Source organism: Cololabis saira, chromosome 18, assembly GCF_033807715.1.
Source record: "Cololabis saira isolate AMF1-May2022 chromosome 18, fColSai1.1, whole genome shotgun sequence".
In the NCBI taxonomy this organism is placed as follows: domain Eukaryota; kingdom Metazoa; phylum Chordata; class Actinopteri; order Beloniformes; family Belonidae; genus Cololabis; species Cololabis saira.
In genome coordinates, this window is record NC_084604.1 from 7,347,284 (window position 1) to 7,366,917 (window position 19,634).

Sequence of the window (19,634 nt, forward strand, 5' to 3'; positions counted from 1 at the left end):
AACATTTAATTCTTGGTAAAAACTAGTTCATCTGAAGTTTTAAAACACCAATCAGATGTTCTAACTCGCAACAAAAATGTTCTTGCTTTTTTGTAATCCTTAAACCCGGAGCTGTTCATCCCATTTGGGATGTTTTAAGAGCTCTAAAGGAAGGAGGGATGACTGGAACTCGCCATTTACTTTTCTAATGAAATTCTCTCAGAATAATTAGGATATGTATTTTTTGGACTGCACTCTTCCTCAACCTGAACGTCTCAGAACCTCCGACATTAAATAACTAATACTGGATGGTTAAGAACTAAACTGTCTGAATGTTATTTTTCTGCATCTGTGGTAAAAACCCACCAAACTGGACCCCGGGATGTGCAGGGAACCGTTGGTGAGACACTTTGAGTTGAGTGTTAATTTGAGATTATGCTGTGATCTTCTCTCACTTTGTAGCAGAGTTTTTGCTTTGCTATTTATACTTGTTAAAGTTAAGCTTGCACGTGTCTGAAATGGATGGTATATATAAGTTATAAACACACTATTGATCCCACCATGAAAGATTCCCTTGTACCAAAGTGAAACATCGAAGAATAACGTTTTTGCATGACTTGTGAATTTCATGTTGGGCTAAAGAAACAGACAACTCAAACAACAGGGCAGGTCCTAACAAATGTTTAATCCTTAAATAAGTTTAATGCAGTTTTGCAGCATATGTACAGAAGCAGAAAGGAGCAGAACAGTCGTGGTTTAGCTGACAAGTGATGAAAACATTCCTTTTAAAAACCACATTTGAGTGCAGCTTTGTAGGAACATTTTCATTAAAACTTAAAAAACACTACAGAAACTTCAAGACAAAAAAATTACATCAACCTATTAAAGTTTTTACAAAATTATTATTTGTCCATATAAATGACCCCTCAGAAACTGACAAAACAGATTACCATATTTATAAAAACTTAATATAATGGTGAATTCTTTAACCATCCCGTCTGCTTGTAATTGCACAATAAAGATCTCATAACTACAAATAAATGTAATGTTTTTTTTTGTGAGACTGATAACATGTCACATGTTCAGACAGTTGTTGATATCACTCTTACAAGACACGTCCTGCTCTTCTTCCTTTAAATCCAAACGACTTCACAGTAGTTCCAGCTCCTGGAGAGCAGACCTGGACCTGGACCGTAGACGTGGTGGTGCATGAGTGCAGCCAGGAACAGGATTGGTCCTGTGTTCCAGCAGGCTGGGTGAAATCCACCAGCACTTTGCTGCCGGTTCAGTCCTTAGCGTCGCCCACGCCGTCGGGGTTGATGGCAAACATGGCCTCGGCCTCGGGCAGGCAGGGGGAGTCGTAGATCTTACAGATCCTGGTCTCCCCTCGGCCCTTTCTCAAGTACAATCTGGAAACAAACGGCACATTCTCGGTGTCACTTAAGAGCTAAATCATGATATCAGTCAGTGTGTTTACATGGGAAGTTTAATTCCTCTTTAAATCAGAATTAAAATTAAATCCGATTTAAAATGAGTAAAAATTACCATGTAAACACCTAATTCCGAATGAAAATGGCCATTCAGAATTAAACTTAATTCCGAAGTAAATGGCTGGTTTATTCCGATTTTAAATCCGAATAGAATAATTCTGTGATCATGTTTACACTCATTCCTCTTTAAATTAATTCCGGTCTTTCTTTCTGCTCGTTCCCTCGCCCGTCTGTCTCCATGACGCTTATATTCCGCGCTGGGCTTGTTTTCCAAACAAAGTTTCAAGATGGCAGCACGCAGTAAACGCTGGTCAAGAGCAGAGACCATTTATTTAATAAATAGCTTGGAGGACCTGGAAATTATTTATTTCGTGCATGGTAGTGCATAGTCTTACAATATTACAGTAGTACATTTGTACACTTCAATCTACACACCCATGACCGAAAAGGAGCAGGATGAAGACAAGTCTTATTTTACCTGCCCCTTATTCAATACCAAAACAAAAAGAACAGTCAATGTAACCAATATTTACAATAAAATATACACTTAATTAGAAACCAACCACATATATCAATAGTACTGTTTAAGTCCCAGCCTATTCATGATCATATAACTTAAATATTTTATCTTTATACATTTTTTTGAACCTAAGTACATTTGTACATTCCTTTAAATCATTCTGTAGAGAGTTCCACAGTTTTACTCCCACAACCGATATACACATCTGCTTGAGAGTGGTCCTTGCATACTGATATTTGAAATTATATTTCCTTCTATGATCTATAACTTCTGGATTCGAAAAAACAAACAACTGCTGTAGATTACTTGGTAATACTTTTCTTTTTGCCCTATGCATAACTAATAATGTCTGTAACTCAACTATTTCTTTCAATTTAATTTACATTTAAAATTAAAAGAACAGATGGCAGGAAACATAAAAATTGTGAGTTTTTCAAAGTTGTAGCGGCTAAGTTTGTTTTTCTTCCAGTAGACGTAACTTCCGGTCCGCCCCCTATCCAATCAGAACCTTCCCAACCCCCAGACCTTAAGGGGGATTGGAGAAAGCCAATCAAACGTGTTTTCCATGTAAACCTCAATTCAGAATTACTATTTCCATGTAAACTCGAAGGAAAATAGTTTAATTCAGAATAATTAATTCCGAATTAAAAAAACATCACGTAACCGGGGCCAGTGTAAATTAAAAAAAAAAAGCAGAACCCACCGTGTGGTTGACGCGTGAGCCATGATGTTGCCACCGATCGGTTTCTTTGGATCTGCAGAAAACATGGCAGCCCCGTCCACCTGGGCCACCACTTGATTGGTTATTACCACGGCAACGCCAAACTGTTGGAACAGGGGACAAAATACTGGTTAGTGACAGCTCTGGAAGCCAAGGCTTTCCCACTGTTATGCTCCACATTGCTTCTTTTTAATGACGCGTTAGTGAAGCCCAAATGCAGGTTTTGAGCGTTCGTCCTGGTTTTGGGGAAGAGTGGGGGGGTTTATTTTTATATTTTAGTCAATAGTTGTTTTTTTTTTTAACTGGCAGTAACTGAATATTAAAAATGGCGGAAGCTCCGGCCGGCGGAGTTAAGCTGGGCATACACTGTGCGATATTTTAAATCGTATGAGACTGCCCCATCTCAGACTAAACGACTAGATCACTGAGTTCAAAAGTTCACAGCCCACGATTTATTGTCTCACACTGTACGAGCCGATGCTCGGATGCGACCCGTCTGCTCACACTATAGCGACTCGCGGCTCATTTTATTCGACAGGCAATGGCAGCAAAAGTCTGTTTCATGATCCAACTCTGAGTTGCAGATGTTCATAAACCTGGTGCTGAGGAGAGAATTAAAAAAGGGATCTAGACGGGCGATAAGGGACGACCAGATCTACCAGGAGCTCTGTCTCTTCATAGCTGCTCACGGCTCCAGCTGATTTCTCATCAGCGCGACACGAACAAAATAAAAAAATAAAAAGCGTTGCCGCTTGAAGCTTCTTTCATTCTCATTTTTTAAACTTGATGTCGAACACAAGCAGCACATCTATCATCTCCTCCAGGTTCTACATCTTTAGAGCCAGTCCCAATCCCCCCCTACTCCTACTTTTCAGCACTACCCCTAAATTTTGTGCGTTCCCGTGAGGGTAGTGGTGTCCCAATTCCTCTTTTCACCTAGGGGTAGTGGACATAACGAGGGCTAGTGTGTATGAATCTAGCCCTTCACAGCGAGGGATTTCAGATGATGACTCGCTGACCGAGGGCTAGAGAAAATTCCCAGAATGCTTTACGTCATCATTTGCAGACTGAATCAAACAAAAAAACATGGCGGACATTTCTTATTTTTTAGTGAATAAAACCAATATTTTGAGTTAGTTTCTGCGTAAAAATGCGTTTTGATTACATTTCTAGCGAGAAATATATATTTTACTTTCATAATATTCACTCAGTGAATGTACATAATCACTCGCTTGCCCGTTGTTGCGAAGATCTCGCCAGAATAAAGGCTGATTTATGGTTCCGCGTTACAGCGGTTATATACAGTCGATTTAACGAGGAACCATAATTCAGCTCCCGACTCGGCGGCTCTTCTCATCCCCCGAAAACATCGGAGCAAATTTCTTAACAGGCGTTATTTGGATAAACTGAGTCCAGGTTGGGGATCTTAACTGTTACTTTTACGCCTGAAAAAATATTAAAACTTAATAAAGTGGCATATTAACAGCACTACAGCTGAAATTAAAACAGCTTTTATCTCTGGGCTTCCTGATATGGTGTGACGTATGTGCAAACGTAACTACGCAGTCACTTACGTACCTGAACGTAAACCGCGCAGTGACGTAGCAAGTGGTGTCCCAATCCCTAGGGAACATTACAAGGGCCCTAAGGTTTGTGGCTTAATTTTTAGGGCTAGTGGTAGAAAGTAGGGGGTGTATTGGGATAGGCCCTTAGTGTTGTCTTCTCCGTTTAGATCACACAATCAAATACGTCACAGCAGCTTCACTCCGACCCGCCCACTTCTCACCTGGGTGTTGAAAACAAACGGGGAAGAGGCGGGACGAGGCGTCCCGAGTCGGGGCGCCCTGAGTAGGTACTAGGTGATAAGCGCCATAAGTCTCTGGTAACAGTGTGTGTGACTTTGGTTGAGAGTGCAGGCGGCTCCACAGTTCAACTCCCTACCTCGTCTGCCAGCCTGAGCAACATGCGGAGGAAACGTCCCAGATGGCCCTGCCTGGCCGACAGCTCTCCTCTGCCCGAGTAGTCCGTCCTGTACAGAGCTGTGGCGCTGTCCACGATCAGCAGAGCATACCTGACACAGACATTCATTACAGGATACAGTTAGACCAGACAATCGTCAAAAATAATCCTATTTAAAAAGTCACCATGAATATCTGTCACTAAACCATACTACAATGTTGCTGCACTGAAGGAAGCCTAATGGACTTAAATAGCTGACCACATCTTTGCGTAATCCCAAAACATGCACTTTTTCCCCAACTTGGGTTAAAACCTATATACAGGACTGTCTCAGAAAATTAGAATATTGTGATGAAGTCCTTTATTTTTCTGTAATGCAAAAATGTCATACATTCTGGATTCATTACAAATCAACTGAAATATTGCAAGCCTTTTATTATTTTAATATTGCTGATCATGGCTTACAGCTAAAGAAAACTCAAATATTCTATCTCAAAAAAATTGAATATTCTGGGAATCTTAATCTTAAACTGTAAACCATAATCATAAATATTAAAATAATAAAAGGCTTGCAATATTTCAGTTGATTTGTAATAAATCCAGAATGTATGACTTTTTTTTTTTTTTTTTTTTTTTTTTTAAATATCATTACAGAAAATAGAGAACTCTATCACAATATTCAAATTTTCTGAGACAGTCCTGTAAATTCAACAAAACCAAGAAAGAGCATGAACAGTGAAGGCAGCCACGTACCTGGACTCGGCCATCATGGCAGAAGCTTGATACAGCAGCTGAGTCTGGTGGTCGGTGTTGAAGGCTCGGGCATAGGCCACGTTATCCAGCACGTCGCTCCCTACCAGCCCGTACCTGAACACAGAAGTCAGGTCAAAAACCATCAAAGAAAAGGCCAAAAACCATCAAAGAAAAGGCATGAACTTATATGCTGGAAAGTATCCATGAACACATTCAAATTAGGGGTGTCACGGTACACACAAGTCACGGTTCGGTACGTACCTCGGTACAGGGGTCACAGTTCGGTACGGGTTCGGTACGGGTTCGGTACAACGGGAAAAAAAATACAAAAAGTCCCAAATGTATAAGACGAGTTTTTTCTTCCTTTATTTTGATCATAGCATTTGAAAGTTAAAGTTTGTTCAATTGGCTACAAAACTAAAAAGCATCTCTTATTAAAGTGTAAAATAAATAGAATAAAACATTTAACTTGTGCATTAGTGTTTTTAATTTTACCACGGACTGGTTTATGTGAGCGCGGGATGGGACATTGTAACGAGGCTCGAGCACTTTTAATAAATACTTGAACCCGGGCTCCTCTACTGCTGCATATGGGCAGAGCCGTCTGGGGGCGGAGCATTCTCCATGGGCCTTATGATAGTCATTTTAACGTTCAACAACACCTCATCCTGCCCATCAAACTACATTTATTCTCACTTTTATTGAGCCAAGCCTATAGGCCTATGCTGCAGAAAGCAGAGTAAAGTCACACACACACACACACACACACACACACACACACACACACACACACACACACACACACACACACACACACACACACACACACACACACACACACACACACACACACACACACACACACACACACACACACACACACACACACACACACACACACACACACACACACACACACACACACACACACACACACACACACACAGGCCTGACAGCTGTCAATCACATGGCTCTGAAAACTCAGGTAGTCACGGACTGACTCAGTTAATTATTTGATACAATTTAAATACAAAAAAAACTGGTCTAAATTACACAATCTATTTCGATAGATATAGACACAGCGGTCTATAACATAATTTCTGAGCTCTATAACAGAGAATAGACTCGGCGGTCTCGTTCACAACAACACAAGCTCATTAAAATAGGCAGCTGGTCAAGAAACTGATAAATACATTATTTATGAAGGTTACACTCACTCACCAATGGTAGTTGACTCTTCCATAACCCAAAATAATCCAGGTAACGTGGAAAACGGGGTAACATTCAAAACTTTGTACAAATTTAGTCCTCTTTTAAACTTTAGCGCTAATCTCCTTCACTGTGACTGTTAAGGCTGATTTATGGTACCGCGTTACACCAACGCAGCGCCTACGGCAAAGGTTGCGCGTCGCCGCATAACCTCGCCGTAGCCTCCGCCGTACCCTACGGCGTATGCTCTGCGTCGATTTAACGCAGAACCATAAATCAGGCTTTACAGCCAATCCGCGTTGGCACACGGCCCTGATGCGTTCAGGACAGTTGTAAATTAAGAATTAGAACATTTTATCGTTATTATAGCCTACAATTTATGATGATATATGAATTGCACATATATTTATTGATATGCACAGACTAGCACACATTTAGGTCTGTAATGGAACGTGACTGTTGATATTTATAAGGGGAAAAAAAAACGATGATTGATTTTTTTTTTTTTTTTTTTAACTCAGTCAGACGTATTCGCCGTATGACTACGTGAACCGAACCGTGACCCCCGTACCGTGACGGTACGGGACGAATACAAATACTGTTACACCCCTAATTCAAATCACTCACCTCTCAGCCACAGCGAGGAGTCTCTCTGGTCTGAAGGTTCCCTCAGTGTCAATGTACATAGCTTTACCTTCTCCACCTCCCTGATCAATGGGAAGCTGAGGACAAAGGAAGTCAGTAGAAAAGTCAAGGTTTTATTAATTTATCAGAAAAAAAAAAAAAAACACTTAAACCAACTCATCTGTTCCTCAGCACAACCCTACCTGACAGGTGACAGCAAGTGTGTGGCAAAGTTGGGTCTTTCCGGTCCGAAACTCTCCAAACATCTCTGTGATGGAGCCCGTTTCAATCCCACCTGCATGGGAACAAAGAGTCAAATTAATCTTCACGGTACCGCAAACAATAAGCAGGCGATGGTGGTTCAAGTGTTTCTACATAACACTAAAGGCCCCGTTTACACGGAGCAAAAACGGTGGTGTTTTCATGCGTTTTGGTCGTTCGTTTACACGAAAACGAAGCTCAAAGTCTCCAAAAACCATCATTTCTGAAAACTCCGGCCAAAGTGGGGATTTGCAAAAACTCTGTCTTCACGTTTGCTTGTAAACGGAGGGAAACGGACATTTAGGCTTCAGAACGTCACATTATTCAACAGAAACGTCACCAGCGTCATGTGTGCGACCTGTGTTTACAATTAGTTTGGCCACCGTCAATATTTTCTTGTATTTTACCAGTTTTATATTCTAAAGTCACACTTAAAAGTAACTCCACTTCTCTGTCACTGCAAACGAAAGACTGTCGTTCCGTCTTGGAAGTAACTGGCAGTCGAGGCTGATTTATGGTTCCGCGTTACACCAACGCAGAGCCTACGGCGTAGGGTACGCGGCGACGCGCACCGTACGTAGGCTACGCCGTCGATTTAACGCAGAATTATTCAGGCTTCACACGTGTCATTTGTTGACTTTTTTTTTTCCAGGATTCTGATTGGCTAGCATGACTTTACGCTTTTCGTTACACTGTCCCCTGTAGGTTTGGATGCTCATAGCACCTTAACAGCGTATTTATGCGGGTTCGTGTAAACGAGGATATTTTTCAAAACGTAGAGGGAGAAATATCTGTTTTTTGTAAATACCCAGCTATGTGTAAACGTGGCCTAATAATCAAGCTGAATTCTGGATGACACATGAGAAACAGGAAACCCACCCTGGAGTAGTTTGTCCAGCTCCTTGGAGCCTGTGGAGACCTGGATGATTTCTGCTCTCCTCTGGTGGAACTCGGTAGCGGTTGTGAAGCCCATAGGAACCAGTTTGGCAGCTTCTGTCTGTGAAGAGAGGAGAAGAAAGGAAAATACAACCCGTTACTATGACATTACAAAGTAAACCAAAAAAACCTTCAGAATCAAAAGCAAACTGTGCATTATAATTACAACTTGACTGGGGAAATTGACCAAGGAATTGTACAACCTTCCAGTTTTAACCCAGCTGAACGCAAATGACCAACACATTTAGTCACACTTTGTTTAATTACCTTTGTGAGTTTTATACTTTTCATTATTTCAGCAGGCAGCTCTCTTACAGGTGTAACAGCTTATTAAAGTCTCCAAACACTCCAGACCAATTTGTATATTTAGACTTGCGCAAGTTCCTGTTTTTTAAGTGCAAATTACAAGAAAGTTGTATTTGATCAAAACAATAAAAAAAATGTCACATTGCATCATTTTACTTGTTTTTCAGATGTGCTTTACAAAGTGTATAATTGTGGTGAGTGACTGTCCTCAAAGTGTAGTTATTATATTCGTTACTATATAAAAAAGGTTTTTATGTAATTGTGAGTATATGTATATATATATATATATATATATCTTTTTTTTTTTTAAATACCCATACATACATACATATATATATATATATATACATATATATATATACATATATACATACATATATATATATATATATACATATATATATATACATATATATATACATATATACATATATATATATACATATATATATATATACATATATATATATACACATATATATATATACATATATATATATACATATATATATATATATATATATATATATATATATATATATATATATATATATATTTTTTTTTTTTTTTAATACCCATTAAGAGGCTTGGATGTCCAACTTAAAAGTACTTCAATCACAACCTTTTAATTTCACTTGTTGGAGATTCAAGAATTCTCGTGAAATAGTAACATTTAGTAGTAGCTATTATACTAACAGCAGAAGTACTTGAACTTTCTTTTGTTTTCCGTTTGCTTTAGGATTGCTGCTACTACAGTATATGCACAAGGACATCACTGTATTTTTCAAAACAAACGAACATTTAACATGTAACACCATAATACAGAGCGCTCGGCTCTCATTAAAACTGAAACAACTGCAAAGAAAACCACAAAGTATTTGCTGCTGGTTAAATGTGTTTAGAAAGTGATTTGTGTAGTGATTTATGGATATTTGCACATTACAAAGACTCATACCATACTTAGCACGAGTCTTTTGTAAATTACTTACTTACTCTTATTACACAACTAGCATTAGATAACTTTACTTTCACCATCAGAACAATCTCTGAACAAAATGACTGAAGTTTCTTACTAAAATCTTTTCAGCTTTGGCTTCACTGATGCCCTTAATGTTGAGCAGCTCCTTCTTGGGTGCGTAGGCCACGGCCTCGATGGTGTGGAATCCTGCGTCCTCCAGCTTCTTGATGTCGCTGGCACTTATTCCACATTGCTGTGTGCAAAGACATGAGAACAAGAGAATCCTGCGTCAGTTCTCTGGGAGAGAGAAACTAAATCCACCATACCAATGCAGACACCTTAGATCCAGCAAACACTTGCTACTCTCACATCATTTTATGTTTGAGACTTTCTGTTGTTTGACCACACTTATTACACATAACACAGTAACTACTGACAGGTTAAGTGGAAAAACATCTTGTCGTGGTCCAATGTCCTATTTTAAAAATTCTGTCATTCTGCTTTCACAACCCATCTGAATACTAGTGCAGATCATGAATATCCCCAAAGGCATCTTCCTCAGTGAGGCAGTTTAACACGGAAATCTCAGGAGTTATTTGCCCAGCCTCAATGACAGGCCAGTGTTGGGTCAAACCTGCGTGTCCGTGCCCCCCCAGACCTTGATGACACGCATATGACAACCCTTAATCAGGGGCGCCTCCAAAAGATTTTCATAGGGGGGCCAGATGGGGCCACTTCAATTCTTGGGGTGGACACCAAAACTAAAACCCATCATTACAGGATTTTATTATACTGTTGGCTCAGAAATACTTAAAGAAACGCCTACATATATGCATTTGGCCCAAATGATTTGGGATGAAACACGTAACTGACGATAGAATCTATGTGACCGGCACATGTTTTTTTTTTTTATTGAGGCCAGTGGGGTTCAGCAAATTTGTAGGGGGGGCGTGGCCACCCCTGGCCCCCCCTGCTGGCGCCACTGCCCTTAAAAGGGAAAGTTCGTTTTTTTACAACCTGGACCTTATTTCTGGCATTTTTTATGGTCGTATACTCACCCAGGCAAGTTTGGTGTCATTTGGAGTCCTTCGGAAGATATTAGGAGTTTTTTTGCGAGCCGCTTCTCCATATAACGGTAGTGAACGGGGCACAGCGGGACACAGACGATGCAGCGTCTAAATAACACATGATTGCCGCGAAACTCTTCATTTCTTTCATGAATCACTAGATCTGCTTCCAGGACCTGTTGTTTACATCCGGGGCTGTGTGTGTAACAAATAAATCAGTTTGTAAACAAGACCTCTGACCTGCATGACGTCATCTCTGTGCGCGGATCCCAGACACAGCTCTGTGTACAGCTGGAGTTCGCTACTGTTAGTTTACTGTTAGTTATTTGAAACATGTCTGAATATTTGTCAAATTGTGAGGTTGTGGACGACGACTTTGAATATGATGGACGTCCTTACCGTTTTGAGCCAGAGTATACGGCTGAAGAGCTCACTGAACGGAGGATGAACGGAGCAGTCACGTTAGCAAAGTCTAGCTGTACCTGTCCGGGACGCGCGCACAGAGATGACGTCATGCAGGTCAGAGGTCTTGTTTACAAACTGATTTATTTGTTACACACGCAGCCCCGGATGTAGACAACAGGTCCTGGAAGCAGATCTAATGATTCATAAAAGAAATGAAGAGTTTCGCGGCAATCATGTGTTATTTAGACGCTGCATCGTCTGTGTCCCGCTGTGCCCCGTTCACTACCGTTATATGGAGAAGCGGCTCGCAAAAAACTCCTAATATCTTCCGAAGGACTCCAAATGACACCAAACACCTCTGGGTGAGTATACAACCATAAAAAATGCCAGAAATAAGGTCCAGGTTGTAAAAAACCGAACTTTCCCTTTAATTAGACCCTTGACTCTTAATTCACCTTTAATCAGTGGACCTTTTTTTCCAAAGCAACTGAATTCTTCGTGGCTTTAAAAACATAGACATGTGCTGTTTTAGATATGAATCATTAAGTCATCACATCTGCAGAAAGGCTACTTGCTGGGACAGAGTTGATACATACCTCGAGTCTGCACAGAGGCTGAGGTCCATAACTCTCCTCCTCCTCCTGCGCATGCGCCTGAGCCTCCGGCCGAGCCTCGCTTCTCATCGCCATGTCCGGGACCTGCTGCTAAAACTAACACATGTAGAGGGGGGTGACTCTGCTTTGTTTCTTACAAAACACGTATAGAATACAAGTGGAATAAATGTTCATGTTCTTCCTTAACGAATGCGAGTGTCCGTTTTTTTTTTTTGCTTGGGTAATCTAAACGTCGTTTTAGGATCTAGTCTTCAAGTGATAAATTAAAGATCAATGTACTAACGTTTTATTTAAGTACACAAGTATATCAATTCAATGACATTAATTGCTAAACTGAGGTAAATTATTTCCAAGCATCATAACGGAGAAATATTTGACGTGAGGAAATCAGCTGATAAAATAGAGAAGAGAAGAATAACAGTCATGGTGTGTGTGTGTGTGTGTGTGTGTGTGTGTGTGTGTGTGTGTGTGTGTGTGTGTGTGTGTGTGTGTGTGTGTGTATATATATATATATATATATATATATATATATATATATATGCATACACATACATGAATATATCTATTCAGAACTCAATTTACTTGACGTTATTTAAGAATTCCTTTAGCCCATTTACACAACTTGTTAGCTTAGCATTAGCTCTGTTTTGAAGGGGTTCATGTCAATCTTCTTCTAACCAGGCGGTAACAAGCACAAAGACATCAGACTGACAAGTTCAATACGAGTTAACACTTACGACTTGACTTAATGATCCCAACTAAAGCAGCCAACTATCCCCGGGTTTTGACCAACTTGCTGCAGTTTGTTTGCAGCGACGATCAAGTCTCGCGCCAGAACCGACGCAGCACAGTGACGTAGTGACGTGTTACGTTCACGCAGCCAATGGGATCACGCCGGAAACCAGTTGACCCCCTTTCAAAGTAAAAGCTTCTACAGGTTACTTTTAAATGACAGAAGTTGAACATGAACACGAACATTTGGGAGGTTTCATGAACAAGAGACATGTAAACTAAAATTAAGATAGACAAGTAAAGTTAAAACAAAGGAACAGTAAGGCATTTTAAAGCAAATAGCATCGACATTTCAGAAAGAGACTTAAAATAAAAGATACTTTGATATATCGGTTAATATTTTTTTTGCAGAGTTATTTGACTTAAAGCAGCACAATGTAACTTTCAGCTTTTGTTGAGTTTGGCGGCTCCTTTGGACAAAAGCGGTAGTGCTTTACCAGTAGTGTGGCAGGGTTCCTACCATCCACCTCCAAGTTACATAGTGCCAGTGAAGGCGATACAGACCATGACAGAGGTTCATTAAACCTGTTGGAAGTTGATGTACCATCACAATGATGATGATGAAATATTATATTAAGGTGGAAAAGTTACATTGTGCTGCTTTAATATTTTTTAAAGAAACAAGAAACTTTTAAAATCATTTATAAAAAATTGGAAAGAGGGCTTCATTTTTCTCCACTTACAACAATGTATGTGGTATTTAGCCAGTAAGAGAATGACATTAACCAAGAAGGACACTGATTTGTCAATTGTATCTATATAAAAAATAATGTTAACGATTTCTAAATTTGGAATGTCATTAATTTTTAAAGATAGCCAATTTCTAATTTCACGCCAAAAAATTTGTGAGACAGGACACAATAAAGACATGATCAAGTGACTCTTCAGATTCATTGCAAAAAGCACAGGGGTCAACTTCAAATTTAAATCTATGTCTCAAGAATTCAGTGGTTGGATAAATTGTATTAATCAATTTTAAATGAGTTTGGGCTAAATGACAGAAGTGTGTTCACACTGCGTCCTTTTCTACAGTTTTATAAACGACATGCAGCAACAACATGTGCCTCTTTTGGAAAACGTAGATGTGTGTTTGCTCTGTATCACTCACTAACACCCTGGATGTTTGCACCCAAATGACATCCCACTGCCTGAATTCTGTTCTTAACACTGAAAGTTACCACATGGACACAATATCTCTCTGCCCGAGACATAAACCTGCACCTGAACCCAAATTAAAAATGCAACACATTAAAAGAAAAAAAAAATTGTACTGGGAATAGTATTGAAAGAGAGAATTATTGAGAGAGAGAATCTCCTTTAAAAGCATGGTTAAATCTAACCAAAACAATGAATGTGAGGGGAACAAATCAAACTGTGTGCAGCATCATTCTTGTAGTTCCACCTTACCGCTCCTAAAAAACACATTTTAATATAGTAAGTGTAAACTGTAGTGTGTTAGGGCCAGTAGTGATAGCTGCAGCTGCAGGACCAGACTGAGCGGTGCTCATCACCCCTCCTTCTCTTTTCTTTCTCAGTTATCCATTAGAAGTATCTCATAACCATCATTGTATATCCATCGTTCTTGTAGTTTGTTGTGCTGGTCCTGGTCCAGGTTTCTTCCTCCTAAAGGGGAGATTTTCTTGCCACTGTTTCGCTTAAGGTTTTTCTCCCACTAGGGGAGTTTCTACCTGCCATTGTTTATGTTATATTTATGTAATAATTGCTCGGGGGTCATGTCCTGGGTCTCTGGAAGGATCCTAGAGACAACTTCTGTTAAAATAGACGCTTTATAAATAAAATTGAATTGGATAATTAATTAATCCACTGTCAGATTCAGACATTACATCGTAGATTTCTACTGTTCATTTATAAGTTTAAAGTTGTTAATCTGAGCAAATGTCTTGTAAATCCTTGGATATGATTATAATGTTTTTTACATTAAGAGTAGTGGTTAGAAAATGTGTATTTTAGGCTATTTACGCAAGCAGGTGATCCACTATTGTTTGTCATGCCCTTTTGTCGCTCCTTTGTAATAGTAGTAGTGTTTCCTTTCTTTAGTATTAGCTTAATTTCTTCATAATCCTCCATCAAAAGATGTTGCTCATTTGGTGAGAAGTATGGCACATGCAGTTTATCCGTTGTCGAATCAGTGAACCTGTGATCGATCTCATGATCTTTTTGAAGAAATCTGTGGACACGTATTTACCTGGATTACTAACAGCTGGTTTGACAAAGCCGGATCTCCTGAGCCGGGTTTGGCCTTTGTGAAACGGATGAAGCCAGGATGAACTGATGGCGATATGTCAAGCCTGGGTTAATCTCTTAATCCTAGATTTCTGAATCCTACTTTTGTGACTTTCATTCAGCGGTTTAGGACTGTCACCAGCCTCCTTGGACGTGTCCTTAGGAGGAAAACCGATGACAAACTGAGGGGAGGGTTGATATGAATGGTAACCAAAGAGCCCAGAACAACTTCTTTGAAGAGATTCCAAGTGAACTCAAAGGTCAAGGTACATCAGTGTCAGATCGCATCGTCTGTTGCTGTTTGAGCCAAAGTGAACAACAGAATTTCACTGTTGAAAGCAAATATGCAAGAAACCAGACTAGAATTTGTCAAAATGGTCTGTTCATACTCAGCTTTCTGTAGAGACATGCTTATACCCACTAAGAGGGTCAGAATATAAACCAATAATAAGCCATGGATAAATAAATCTGTGAAGTCCTTTATAATGAAAAAGAAACTGTCATTTCAACAAGGAGAAGCATCAGATTTACACACAGCTAAAAGAGAACTTAAAGTAGAGATCTTAAAGGCAAAACAGAGCTCTAAAGCCAAACTGGAGAACAAACTGGCTTGTACCAGCCATGGTTCAGCCTGGTCCAGTATGAAGACCATCACCGTTCTCCAGAACACTAGAGAAAGCACTAATGTCACTTTAAATGGCTTTAGCTCAAATACTGACTTTGCTAATGCTCTTAATTGCTTTTATAATCGTTTGGATATGTTTGATTTTAGCAAGGAAATACAGGCATTACAGCACTTCTCGGTATCACAAGAGGATGTTGAAAAAGCTTTTTTTTTTGCACGAAGGTTAACAAAAGTCATGGACCAGATAAGGGTCGCTGGATTCATTTCAGAAGTGCGGCGGCCAAAAAGTGTGTAAGTGTGTAAGTGTGTGCGTGTGTGTGTGTGTGAGATAAACCTCACTTAACTTCTGTGAAGTAACTATAGCTTGTTTGCACCACAGGGTGGCGGTATAACAGATTTTAAGAGAGGCAGAAATGACTTTTCAGTTTCCTCTCCGCCGTCGTCCAGTTCAGCACCACGGACAGCGCCATGCTGCTGTAGCAGAGAAACCCTGGTAACACTTTACAATAAAGCAGAGGTGTCAAAAGTATTCACATTCATTACTCAGGTAGAAGTATAGACATTAGAGTTTAAAAATACTTCTGTAGAAGTTGAAGTATCAACTCAAGTTTTTTACTCAAGTGAAGGTATAAAAGTACTGGTTTCAAAACTACTTAAAGTATAAAAGTAAAAGTAATGTAAGCGGGAAAAAAGCCATTTAGAATGAATGCATCTTAGTATATTTCAAATATATTAAAGATGATGCTCTAGTAGTAGATGCTCTACCTAGAAACAGGAGTGTCAGGGTTTGACATTTCCCCCAGTTTATGTTTTCAGTTCTGCCCCTCCTGTTTCCATCTGCCCTGATTGTCTGCACCTGTGTCTCGTTATCCCCTGTGTATATTTGGTCTTGTCTTTCCCTGCTCCCTGTCGGTCCATACTGTTTGCTTCCTCCATGTCTCCTCGCCTAGTTTCTGGATCCCTGTTTTGTTCTGCCAGTTTTTGATCCTGCTTAGCAGCGCTTTGGTTTTGTTTTTTTTTGTTAAATAAACCCTGTTTTTGCCGCCTCCTGCTCTCCTGCGTTTGGGTCCTCAACAACCACATCCGTGACACAGGAATGTAAAGGCCCCGGTAGGTTTGTGATTGGCCAGCACACAGCAGGCTCTCATTACCCCCGAATGGCAAGCACACAGAGAGGGCCGGTTAAAACGGTTTTTTGACCATATGCCCGATGGCCAGTACATCACTACTCAGAAATGAAGTTGCCACAGCACGTCAGCTGGTCCTCTCTCATGAAGAAGATGGTGAAGAAAGAAAAATATTCAGGTACATAACATATTTAACAACAAACTTTATCAAGCAAACAGCAATGGCTCATATAGCTCACGGCTTATTTTCTAACTGTGCTGGCATGAAAGCTCAACACTTTGACAACACTGGATATTACATTAGTTAACAACACTGAAGAGAAAAAATAGCCTAACAGCATTTGTAAAAGTTCAAAGTGCCCCTGGAACTGGGGCATATCACCAACGCTGAACTGTTACTAATAAAGTTTATTCATCTTCCCCTCAGACTTTGCCAAAGTAAACCTCCCTTCGCTCACCGGCAAAGCAGAAGCTGCGGCGCACTTTTTGGAGGTCCAGGCCATCGGTCAAGTCTTTGTGGATGTGGAGGAAGAGGAGGGGATTTAGGCGTCGCTCAGACATTGTTGAGCGAAGCAAAGTTTTCAACCGACGGAGGTACTCTTTGATTGGATTAAAATGTAAACATTCTTCCTCTTGTATGTTTGCCTTATTTTTTTTACCTAATAATAGGAACTGCGGCAGTAAGTCCTTCTAAAGAGTGGAGCTCCGACGAGGAGCTCCATTCTTCAGTAGGGATTTCATATGGATCCAAACCGTTAATAATCATTATTTCCTCCATATACCGGTCCTTGGCTTCCTTGTTTAAGATATCCCGGTAAATTCCAGTTGCTTTCCGGCATTTTAACATCTTTTTATTGCGTTCCGTCTGTTCATTTGGTGCTATCACACTGCTACTACACTGCTGTTTGTTTACACTCACGAGGCATTCAACACGGCCGCCGCGTCCTAGAATGCACTTGGTGACCAAGCCCTATTTAGGAGCATTTGAAGAGTGATTCACGACTTAAAAATGTGAGAGGAGGGAAAAGTGGGGGGGCCAATGGCCTCCTGCCCCCCCCCACTTCAGGCGCCATTGGACCAGATAACATCAGTGGTCGGCTACTTAAAAACTGTGCAAAAGAACTGAGTCCGGTTTTCCACAAGATTTTTAACAGATGCTTAGAAGCACAGCAGGTCCCCAGGATTTGGAAGGACGCTGGGTTTGTCCCAGTCCCTAAATCCAGCCCCCACACAGGACTGAATGATTTTAGACCGGTGGCCTTGACTTCAATCATGAAGATCTTTGAAAAATACAGAGTGGATTGGACCAATTGTAATTTGCCTACAGGCCTAAAAGAGGAGTGGAAGATGCCACACTCACTCCTCTTCATATGCTTTTTAAACATCTCAAAGGAAGCGGGCGTCATGTCCGGCTTTTATTCATTGATTTTTCCTCTGCTTTTAATACAATCTAGCCGCACATTTTAACGCAGAGACTTTCAGAACATTTCAACTTGAGTAGAAATCTTGTGGGCTGGATTTTAAACTTCTTAAACAGGACACAGAGAGTCAGTTAAAGGTAGTGTCCTTGATTTTGGAGAGCTAGCAAGATTTGAAAGTGGCACCTCCTCTAAGCCCCGCCCCCTCCTCCCCCTCCCAGCTTAAATCATGTAAAAACTCTAACCACTCCGTTTCATTCGGTCCGAATGAAACGGATTGGTCCAGGACCAGAGGCTTGGCAGGGGGGGGGGGGGGGAAGAACCAATCAGATGCCTTCATGCCGCCCACACCCCCCCGTCCTGTCCCATGCGCGCACTCGCTTCCAGCCCCCCGTGTCCACTTCCCACGGATCGTCCTGGGCTCACAGTGTCCCAGTGTAACCCCCCTCCCTCCCCTCTGCCACGGACCCCAGTATGTATTTATTATGTAGTTATCTCCAGAGCGGCTCGGCCCCTGCTGTGTGTGTGAGAGCGGGGAGCAGAGCCGTTAGTCCGGGCTGCTGCTGCAGGACTCTCCGCCCAGCAGCAGCAGTCCGCGGGGACACGTGAAGCCGCAATGAAGCGGGTGGCGGTGCGCTGCAGGCTCTAGAGCCACGGCTATGGTGTAGATGGCGTAGGCTACGGCGACAACGGCGTAGCCGTGGCTCTAGAGCCTGCAGCGCACCGCCACCCGGTGTCCACTCTCGCCGGGATGGAGACGCCGGTGGGCAGGATGCACGTTTGGGTGGGCACAGCCCATCCCTGCCCCCCCTTAAACCGGCCTCACTTACAGGTGAATGAGACATGGGGTAGTTTTGTTGAAAATGTGCTGTCCAAAATGTCCTGGAAAACTCAACTTCTGCAAATGCGCGTTCCCCAAAGTTTGTGGGGGCGTGGCTTTGGACGGAGCGCTGACGGGAGGGGGAGGGGCTTAAAGGGGGCACCACTTTCAAATCTTGCTAGCTCTCCTACATCAAGGACACTACCTTTTAATGGGTGTTTATCTGACAAAATGTGTTCCGCCACAGGCTCACCACAAGGGTGCGTGCTCTCACCCTTGTTATTCATCTTATACACTAATATGTGTCAAAGAACCTTTAACAACTGCTTCATTTTAAAGTAGACTCTGTGATTGTTAGCCTGCTGCAGGGAAATAAAAATGACCACGGCCCTGTGGTTGACAACTTCGTCAAGTGGTTGAAGACTCATTTATTCGTGTAGCACATTTCAGCAAGAAGGCAATTCAAGGTGCTTTACATTATAAATATATGGAAAGTCAAGAGGAGAGATATAATACAAAAAGAGGATCAATATCTGTTAAGGTTCTGCTATTGGCAAGTAAAAAAGCAATAACAAGGTTATAGTATAAAGCAGAACCGGCGACCGTGGGGCAGTGGCTCAGCACTGCGGAAGAAATATTTGTAATGGAAAAAAAGACAAACTACGATTACAAGAGACACAATTTCAGGAAAAATTGTAAAAATAGACAGATTGTAGAGCACAGCACGAGAAGAGAAATTGTGCTTTCAAAGAAAACAGACAGGGCCACACCCGTAAAGACCTTGGACATGTTAAGACCCTGACTAA

The 19,634-nt window shown here is 41.1% G+C and overlaps 1 protein-coding gene across 1 annotated transcript; it reads right to left on the reverse strand.

Annotated features, from left to right (window-relative positions):
- Window positions 1–648: 648 nt before the first annotated feature.
- On the reverse strand, window positions 649–12,565 carry rad51 (RAD51 recombinase). The gene is made up of 10 exons (XM_061746484.1): window positions 12,540–12,565; window positions 11,785–11,898; window positions 9,832–9,969; window positions 8,396–8,513; window positions 7,459–7,550; window positions 7,259–7,353; window positions 5,423–5,536; window positions 4,652–4,781; window positions 2,693–2,814; window positions 649–1,388 (listed from the first exon to the last, which is right to left on the reverse strand). The coding sequence occupies exons 2-10, from the start codon at window positions 11,875–11,877 to the stop codon at window positions 1,265–1,267; spliced, it is 1,026 nt and encodes a 341-aa protein (XP_061602468.1). The 5' UTR covers window positions 11,878–11,898; window positions 12,540–12,565; the 3' UTR covers window positions 649–1,264.
- Between the last annotated feature and the right edge of the window lie 7,069 nt (window positions 12,566–19,634).

Excerpts from the sequence above, each read along its gene's own strand:
- rad51 (XM_061746484.1), bottom strand. The coding sequence starts at position 11,877 with ATGGCGATGAGAAGCGAGGCTCGGCCGGAGGCTCAGGCGCATGCGCAG. Across the intron at positions 9,970-11,784 it reads AGCCTCTGTGCAGACTCGAG|CAATGTGGAATAAGTGCCAG; the intron begins GTATGTATCAAC and ends CTTTGCACACAG. Across the intron at positions 5,537-7,258 it reads CTCCTCGCTGTGGCTGAGAG|GTACGGGCTGGTAGGGAGCG; the intron begins GTGAGTGATTTG and ends TTCTGTGTTCAG.